This window comes from Chenopodium quinoa, unplaced genomic scaffold (assembly GCF_001683475.1).
Source record: "Chenopodium quinoa cultivar QQ74 unplaced genomic scaffold, ASM168347v1, whole genome shotgun sequence".
Lineage (NCBI taxonomy): Eukaryota > Viridiplantae > Streptophyta > Magnoliopsida > Caryophyllales > Amaranthaceae > Chenopodium > Chenopodium quinoa.
The window spans coordinates 1,140,606-1,151,080 of record NW_018745566.1 but is presented as its reverse complement, the minus strand read 5'-3'; the positions used below and the strand labels follow the sequence as shown (position 1 = coordinate 1,151,080).

The following is a 10,475-nucleotide window of genomic DNA, read 5'->3' as shown; positions in this document are numbered from 1 at the left end:
CATCGTCCGAGCCAAAGTATCCTGCACAGACACGGAGACGGTCGGATTTGGAGATGAACAAGGGTGATCCAAACACCCAGAGACGGCACCCCCAGTCTTAGACTAAGTCGTACCAGGGGACCGGCTGACTACTAACCTAGGTTGTGCCGTGTGTGCTGTTGGTGAATCTATTTATTGAATAATATGTACACAAAAGGAAAAAGTATGAAAGAGCTAAGAAGGGGAGAGACGGTACCTCAAAGTTTTGTTTCTAAAAGGGGTGTCAAGCGCTTACCGGTTGTAACAGGCGGGCAGAAATCAAGCAGCTGTTTGTGAAATGCACAGACTGTTGACCGACTATAACAAGTTAGGCAAGAAAGGGGAATTCTAGAAGGTACACAGGTTGTTGTCAGATATTCTCTCTCTAAAACGTTTGACTCTCTCTCTCTAGACTTTTTGAAAATGACAAAATGAGGGGGGAAGGTAAAACCCTATTTATAGAAGGGTGAATTCAGGGGCACCCCTGTAATTCAGGGGCATGCCACGTCACACATGTGAAGGTGATAGGCGTGTCGCATACCTAACCAAAATAACCTAACAAGACCACTACTATGTAGACGGGAAAGTAAGGATCGAATCCCAATAGACTAAGGTTCACCTAATTAAATAGACTCAAATAATCACTAAGCAAGTAACAATCAATGGTGAAATATTCTAAGAACTAGTATATAAAGAACTCAATAAATCTAAAGACTGTGGTAAATCAATGAACTAAAACATCCAAGATCAAGTATCACCACAATTACGATCGATGAAATTATCTATCTACCCCTAGCATACAAATCCAACTAACATGAGGAAAAGGAAACCCTAATCAATACCAAGGACCTCTTTTTAGTATCAATGGCTTCTCTAACAACAATCAATCCTATTCTCATGGAATCATGCAAATTAAACACTTTACTTCGCTTCCCAATTATCAATTCAACTACCCTCGTGATGAATCTCAAACCCTAAATTGATCTACTAAAATCCGTTAAAACCCAACTCTCGTTGTGATTAAAACTATGGAATAATAACAATACTAATTATCTCTAATCTAGTATTGGCATAATCACAATAAATTTAGCATAAGTAATCGCAATTGTCATTAGAGAATTTAAAGAATCAATTCATGCATCAATCACAATTGGGCTACCCTAGATCTTGGAATATAAAAAACTACTCACACATATTGAAATAAGCAATAGCAAAAATAATCAAAGAAAACATAATTAAGAAATAAGGGATGAAAGGAAAATACCAAATCTTGAAATAAATGGAGATTGCAAAAGTAGAACTTGAATCTTGAATTACAAAGCAACGTAAAAGTTTTAGTGAAAACTAGGTCTAATAATGAATGCTTGATCCTGAAATATAATAAAGTCTGGGGTATTTATACTCCCAACAAAAAGATAAGAAAACGTAAGAAAATTCAGTGCATAACCCTCCTAAAAGGCACGGACGTGCCTACAAGAGGCACGGATGTGCCTCACTTCGAGTAAGGATCTTCTCATCTTCTGGACTCTAGGCACGGACGTGCCTATATTGGGCACGGACGTGCCTCATATGCAGATTCGAAGGCCGCATTAGAGACACGAACGTGCCTCTATGAGACACGGACATGTCTCACTTCTAGAGAATATCCCTCAGTTTCTGAGGCTCAGGCACGGACGTGCCTAAGCTGGGCATGGGCGTGCCTCTCTTAAACATGGTCGTGCTTGACTCCAAAAATACCTAAGTGACTCGTTCTTCGACCAACAAGCTTCGTGAAGGTCCGTGGGCCTCGGTTTAGTCTCATTACTTCATAAAATCTCTAAATTATCTTCTTTAATCCTGAAATACATCAAAAACAACGAAACTACCCATGAAAGCATCGAATCATCAAAACTAAACAAATCAAACGAAAATGAACTAAATTACTAAGCTAGACTAATAAGAACAACTAAAAAGAGGCTAACAATTATGCACAAAACACGGCTTATCAAACTCCCCCAAGCTAAACTAGTGCTTGTCCTTAAGCATTCGACCATGAATCACAAAGGAAGAGCAAGAAAACTTCTCAAATCATCATAATGTGGCATTATTTGAAATCAATAGGAAAGAAAAAAATTAGAATCAATGTGCATAAAACCACCATAAACCTCTCATACTTGGAATCGACAAACATCTTACCACACATCTCCCCAAACCAACTCACACAAACATGAATAGCTCTCACTTTAGTTGTGAAAAATAAAAGCAATAAACGCTCATGTATTTACGGGGTGAAATATGAGATCACTCAACCTAGGCATAAAATGCATGTCAACTTCACATGAATTGTCCTCTTTAGAATTGCAATGTGACTTTCTCCACTTTCAAAGATTGATGCAGTTGCGAAAATCATGAAATCCAAAAAGGGTAAGCTTGGTTATTAGAGGGTTGGACGACGTTATTTGGGAATGTGGTGCTCAAAAGTATAAAAATCCTAATCCCACTACACATTCAAATATCGGGTTCAAACCAACCTTATTTCCTCCAACTTCATACAATTTAAGCATAGCCCTTTTTTTTCAATCACACATTTTTTTTCTCTCTCTCTTTTATAAACTTGCAAAAACAAGGGATTTATAGCATTTTACGATTTAGGAAGACTTTTAGAACTCCTCTTTGTTTTGAGGTATGGATATATGGAATTTTAAAACCTTTTTTTTTCACAAGTCACTCATAGGGCTGAAACAAGTGTAATTCTCCTTCAAAAGAAACCTACAAAAACGGCTTATGGTTTTAAATGTAGGGTATCAAGAAAAGGATAAACACGGCTCAAAGTGGCTCAACCTATGGTTAATTCAAAAATAAAAATAAAATTTATGCGGACCTAGAATGTTGAGGCTCTATTCTCTACAAGGGAAATTTCAATCACTTTTCCGCAACATGCATCATTCAAGTCTCAAATAGTCAAAGAGCAAAGCCAAGAATTCAATTACATGAAGGACAACTAATCACACATGAAAAAGTACGACTGAGTTAGAATGAAATCAGTCAAATATGGCTCAAAAATCTCACCAGGTACACAAACTATTCACATAAGTAGAGCGGGGAGACCATCCTAGCCACAAACTTACTCAATTCCAAGCAAATTGGTAAATGGGTTTTCGAAAAAAACTTTTCAGAAAGCACACATGTATGATCATTATGATAGAAGCATAAGCGTGTAATGGCATATCAAAAACACTAATAAGAAAGAAAAACTAACCAAACACTAAAAAAAACTAATATATACATGGTGAAAAATGAACCCTCCCCCAAGCTAAACCATACATTTTCATCAATGTATGCATAAATCAGTGTAAAATGGACAAGGGGAGAGGGAAACAGGTTTAATGATCGGGAGGGGGAAAATCATACCTCGGGGCAGTGATGACCTTTCTGTTTGCTTGTTTTCTAGACACTAACAAAACAGGAAAATAAAAAATTAAAAGGCAAAAAAAAAATTAAATTAAATAAATTAAATAAAATTAAATAAATAAATAAAATAAAAGTAAAAAGGAATGGGTTGCCTCCCATTTAGCGCTTGTTTAAGGTCTTAAGCTTGACCTTCTTTATTAGCTCAGCCTGGGTCATCATACAAAGAAGAAACTTCGCGATGTTTCCCATAAAAATATCCGCCTCCAAATGACTCCTTCATTTTATATCTGACATGCTTTGTATCCGAACTTACTTTCATGTAGCTAAACACATCATTTGGTGGAATATTGTCCTCGTTTCTCACAAGATTTCTATCACATACACACTTATCAACCAAAGGGTTAGTAGCATCAATTCTTAAACAAGTACCACCATCAAATAAAAAATTATGTTCATTAAAGAGCTTAAACACTACTTGTTTATCCTGGGCCCTAATGGTCACTTGTCTTTTAGGAACATCTATTAGAGCTTGACTTGTGGCAAGGAATGGGTGACCAAATATAATCGGGATCTTATGGTCTTCTTTCATATCCATAACAACAAAATCAACAGGAAAAACAAGTTCACCAACCTTAACTAATACATCCTCAACCACACCTTTAGGGAGTCTAGCAGTCCTATCAGCCATTTAAAGAGAAATAGGGGAAGGTTTAAGTTTTTGCAAACCTAATTTTTCATATAATGAATAAGGCATTAAATTTACACTAGCACCTAAATCACATAAGACCCTGTCAAAAAATATTTCGTTTATCATATAGGGAATAGTAAAACTACCAGGACCATGCAGCTTAGGTGGTAGGCTATCACGTAAAAGAGTAGAGCATTTCTCATTTACTACTTCCTTATCATCATGTTGATCTTTAATTTCCTTCACAAATTTTGCAAATTGAGGCATTTGAATTAAAAGATCAGAAAAAGGAATGGAAGCATGTACCTTTTTAAGAGTCTCGCAATATTTTCCAAAATGTTTATCGAGCACGGCTTTTGACAACCTTTGCGGGAAGGGCATCGGTTCCTCATAGGCCGGTGGAGGAACATATTGGGGACTTTTTACATCCTTACACTTTTCATCTTTTCTTGACTCCACACTGCACACTTTCTCATCTATTTTCCTCGAAAATAATTCATCTCTTCTCAAGAAAACTGCATTGCATTGTTCCTTTTGGACTTTTTCTTGATCATGAAGAGTTGATAAATGACTCACTTGTTGTGAAAGTTGAGAAAGGTGAGTTTCTATCCTCTTATTTTGAGCAATAAGCATTTGAATCGATCTTTCAAAGTGTTCATTTTGCTTTGCTTGTAGCTCAAATTGCTTTGTCATAAGCTCTTGCTGTCGAAGTTAGGAAGTAGTGAAAGTCTCCATAATGGAATCAATATTGTATTTTGAAGTTTGCGGTGGTAGTTGTAGATTCATGGGTTGGTGATTAAAAGATGCCCTTGCTTGAAAACTAGGTGGTGGCGACGGAGAATTTAATTGAGCTTGAGTGTTCATATAAGAGAAGTCCGGATGATTTCTCCACCCTTCATTATATGTGTTTGAATGAGGATCATACGGCCTTTTAGGATTAGAGGTGTAGAAAACATTGGCCTCCTCAATTGACATCTCACTGGAAATTTTGGGGCAATTAGATGCAATGTGACCCTGCACATTACACATCTGACAGGTCTCCGGTGAGCTAGTAGATGTTCCGGCTTGGAGTCTGTCAAACTTGCTTGTCAATGCCTGCACAGAGCTAGTCAAAAGAGTTAGAGCATCAACATCTAATTTACCTCCCTTCTTCACACTATGTCGACCTCCTGGATGATAATTATCATTGGCTGCCATCTTCTCAATTAGCTCTTTGGCTTCAGTTGGGTTCTTAGTCATGAGAGAACCCCCGTATGTAACATCAATGTATATGCGGAACTCATGCGTCAGACCATTGTAGAATGTTTGGATCAACATCCACTCTGGGATACCGTGATGAGGGCATTGTCTCTGTAAGCGCTTGAATCTTCTCCATGCCTCATATAAAGACTCATCATCAGATTGACGAAAGGTATCTAGCTCGTTCCTTAACCTTGCAGTCTTCTCTTGCCCTAAAAATCTTACTAAGAAAGCTTTGGCGAGCTTATCCCATGTATCAAAGGAACCTATACCTTCGTCTCGTAACCATTCCTTCGCTCTATCCCGTAGTGAAAAAGGGAACAAACGAAGTCTAATAGCATCGTCAGTAACACCATTGAGCTTTATGGTGTCACACTTCTCCAAGAAATTGTCTATGTGGCTAACAGGGCATTCATGAGGTGTGCCTGCAAATGAGCCATTGGAGATGAACTGTATAAATTGAGGTTTTAATTCAAAGCACTGAGCGGTAATAGGTGGTTTGACAATGCTGGATAGGAGCTCGGTTGCGGTATCAGGAATGTCGTACTCCAGTAAAGATTTGATTCTTTCGGTCATTTTATTTGTATTTTGATATCTCTTTCTTCTACCTCTTCGTCTCCTTGCAGTAGCTTCGATTTCAGAGTCAAAAGGTGTTAAGCTGTCTAAACCTGAACATCGAGTTTGCATGCAACAAAGAACTAAAAAGAGGAGATCAAAAATATAAGGGGCAATAGTCGAAGCAACAAATCGAAAGCTTAGTAAAAACGAATCATAAATAATCAGACAGAAACCATTAGTCCCCGGCAACGGCGCCAAAATTTGATAGGCGTGTCGCGTACCTACAAAAATAACCTAACAAGACCACTACTATGTAGACGGGCAATTAAGGATCGAATCCCAAGAGACTAAGGTTCACCTAATTAAATAGACTCAAATAATCACTAAGCTAGTAACAATCAATGGTGAAATATTCTAAGAACTAGTATATAAAGAACTCAATAAATCTAAAGAATGTGATAAATCAATGAACTAAAACATCCAAGATCAAGTATCACCACAATTACGATCGATGCAATTATCTATCTACCCCTAACTTACAAATCCAATTAACATGAGGAAAAGCAAACCCTAATAAATGCCAAGGACCTCTCTCGAGTATCAATGGCTTCTCTAACCACAATCAAGCCTATTCTCATGGAATCGTGCAAATTAGAGACATTAAACACTTTACTTCGCTTCCCAATTATCTATTCAACTACTCTCGTGATGAATCTCAAACCCTAAATTGATCTACTAAAATCCGTTAAAACCCAACTCTCGTTGTGATTAAAACTATTGAATAATAACAATACTAATTATCTCTAATCTAGTATTGGCATAATCACAATCAATTTAGCATAAATAATCGCAATTGTCGTTAGAGAATTTAAAGAATCAATTCATGCATCAATCACAATTGGGCTACCCTAGATCTTGGAATATAAAAAACTACTCACACATAATGAAATAAGCAATAGCAAAAATAATCAAAGAAAACATAATTAAGAAATAAGGGATGAAAGGAAAATACCAAATCTTGAAATAAATGGAGATTGCAAAATTAGAACTTGAATCTTGAATTACAAAAGAAACGTAAAAGTTTTAGAGAAAACTAGGTCTAATAATGAATGCTTGATCCTGAAATATAATAAAGTCTGGGGTATTTATACTCCCAACAAAAAGATAAGAAAACATAAGAAAATTCAGCGCATAACCCTCCTAAGAGGCACGGACGTGCCTACAAGAGGCACGGACGTGCCTCACTTCGAGTTAGGATCTTCTCATCTTCTGGACTCTAGGCACAGACGTGCTTATATTGGGCACGGACGTGTCTCATATGAAGATTCGAAGGCCGCAGCAGAGACACGAACGTGCCTCTATGAGACATGGACGTGTCTCACTTCTTGAGAATTTCCCTCAGTTTCTAAGGCTCAGGCACGGACGTGCCTAAGCTGGGCATGGGAGTGCCTCTCTTAAACATGGTCGTGCTTGACTCCAAAAAGGCCTAAGTGATTCATTCTTCGACCAACGAGCTTCGTGAAGGTCCGTGGGCCTCGGTTTAGTCTCATGACTTCATAAAATCTCTAAATTAGCTTCGTTAATCCTGAAATACATCAAAAACAACGAAACTACCCATAAAAGCATCAAATCATGGAAACTAAACCAAATCAAACCAAAATGAACTAAAATACTAAGCTAGACTAATAAGAACAACTAAAAAGAGGCTAACAATTATGCACAAAACACGGCTTATCAGAGGGGCAAATGTTTTGGGTAAAATACCCAAGACACGTGGCCCAGTCATAGGGTGACACGTGTTACCTTTAGAGAGGTTCAAAATGTAAAAATCCCTAGCTGGAACATGGCACTCCCAATCATGGGGAAAAAGACGGCCTTTAGGGCCGAATTCCCGAGAAAAGTCGCAACACGGCGCAGCCCCCATGTAGGGTTTCGTAGTGACCCGACACTACGCGGAAGGAAACCCACCAAGACCCGCCCCTTAATTAAAACAATTAACAAGCATATTAAACTTAATCAAACAAGATTAAGAACAAGAATTATACCTTTGTCGCGTGCTTCGCTCCCAAAGAGCTCTTACTTTAAAATCCCGAAAACACGAGATCTCCGACGGATCGTACCCTCGACCCGAACCGAGCGTCCTAAGTCTTGAAGGTTAGTCAAGACCCGGACAAAATAACAATGAGTTTTACGAATCAAAGGTTCATTCTTAATTAGAGTTGCCTTTTAAATTCCACTCAAGGTTGTTCATTTCCCAACACCCTTGGAGGGTATTTATAAGGAAATGAATCCTTGGTTTCCAATCTCCCATCAATGTGGGAGAGTTGGTGAAATGATAATTATTTAATTCCAAAATTAAATAATTAACTAATTCAATTACAAAACGACACATGGCACAATAATAGAGAAAGCCAAGTGAGGACCAAAGGCTTGGGGGGACCATTGCCTTGATCCCCAAGCCATTGCTCCAAGCAATGGTCCCCACTTGCAAAACCGGCTCTAGCAAGGCCTGTTGGGCTGCTGCCAGCTAGCACCAGCCTGCCTAGCAGCTCCCTCGCATGCACAGCACGCCCAGCGCTGCTGCTCGCTAGCTAGCCGGGTGATGCTGCTTGCTAGCTAGGCGCTAGTGCTGGCTCCTGGCACGCATCATCCCTCGCCATCGCACACGCTAGCATAGCCAGCATGTGTGCTGCTAGCAAGCCACGCATGATGGCCCCTTTCCTTGCCAGCCATGCGCACCAGCCTCGCATACCCTCGCATGTTGTTGCTGCTGCGATGCCCTCCACGCACATGCACACGCACACAAGGCTTACCATGGTGTTGTGCTTGTGCGAGGTGCCTGCGATGGTGCCTAGCACCCAAGCACACATGCTGCGATGCAGTGCCATGCGAAGGCACACATGTGCGCAGGCATGCTTGCTGCGATGATGCGATGGGCTAAAGCACAAGCACACGCACACACGCACTAGCCTAGCCATGCGATGGTGTTGTGCTTGTGCTGCGATGGTGCGATGGGTTGCTATGGTGCGCATAGCACTTGCGATGGGCTGCGATGGTGCCCAAGGTGCGCCTAGTGCCTGCGATGGCTGTGATGGTGCCTAGGCATCATGCTAGGGATGCGATAGCGCCTAGGTATGATGCTAGGGCTGCGATAGTGCGCCTAGTGCACCTAGTGTGCTAAGGCTTGCGCCTAGCCATGCTAGCTCGAACTAGCCTAGCATCCACATGGCTAGGCCAGTGTGGTGCTAGGGCTATGTTCATATTTTTCGCTTTGTGATTTTGTGACGCTCGGTCTCGACGCCCTAGGCTCGATATCCGACATCTGTATTCGTAAAACTCTGCTGACTCATTAAATCCTTTCGGATTAATTCGTCGTCTCGGATCGGTGATTCGATTGGGTTCGACCCGAAGGGTTCAGTTAAGATTAAGCTGTAACATCAATTGTACATTAATATTACTGATCGGAAGCGGCCTCCACCTAGGCATTCCGATCACTTGACCTTACTGAAGAATTAGCTCTGTAATAATTCTGAACCCCCTATCGGAAGAATACACTTGTTGGAAGGACACCATTCCTTTCAATCTCCCACTTGTCCTTCCGGACAAGTGTGCATACACTATATAGCCCATTTCCTATGTCACTTAATGTTTCTTCGTGAACTATAAGGTAAGATTCTTTGTCATCCTTATTACGTTCAAAAGTGTTTCTCGATCTCCGAGTTCAACTGTCAATAAGCAGATGATTTCTAAAATCCATCTGAGCACGGCCATGCATTTTCACAGTCTCGCTCTTCGAGCGGCCTTGTAAACAACAAAACATTTTCCCTATTGTTAATAGGGGGACAATCCCAGTCTTGTATTGTAAGTTCCTTCTACAAAGAGGACATAGTCTCCTGAGTGTTCCCGTTATGATCCCCAGTTACGGCAGACGTCAGGAAACATCAAAGAGTCTAATGCTCAAACAAGAAAACTTCACAATACTCATGGTCGTAGGAAACAAGTTCCGATAGTCATAATGAGAAATGTACTTATGACAATTTAAAAAATTTCTTAAAGTACTCTCATAGGTCTTATCCAGTACAGTTCCAAACTGTGCCTGTGCAAATGATTTATGACCGTCACGTCCTCGCAGCACAAGAAATGGTGTTGTAAATCATACTATACACTAATCTATGGCTGTCATCAACCGTCTATCTGTTAGATGACCTCGATTAGGGATAATTTTTTATTTAAATATTCAATGTTCACTTAACAGGGGTTTCTTTATCCAAGACATGGTCTTGATACCCTGTTTTGAATATTTCCGTAAATCGAATGGACTCATTATTTAATTCTAAACCACAATTAAATAGTAATGGAGTGAATGATAATTTTGCACAAAAATTAATTACTCCATTAATGAATGGTTTTAATACAGTGTCTTACATTAAATATCCTATTTAATTAAATTACATGTACAGGGAATTTCAAAGCCAGTCTCCAACATGCTTAATTCCCATCGCCTCAATGTGCTTGTTGTGTTTCACTTGAGGCAGCGGTTTAGTCAAAGGATCAGCTACATTATCATCTGTGTCAATCTTAC

General features: G+C 39.6%; 1 protein-coding gene across 1 annotated transcript; it reads right to left on the bottom strand.

Annotated features, from left to right (window-relative positions):
- Positions 1-4,096: 4,096 nt before the first annotated feature.
- Positions 4,097-4,789, bottom strand: LOC110716220. Its single transcript, XM_021894839.1, has one exon. It carries the CDS (start codon positions 4,787-4,789, stop codon positions 4,097-4,099), a length of 693 nt encoding a protein of 230 aa, XP_021750531.1.
- Positions 4,790-10,475: the final 5,686 nt, after the last annotated feature.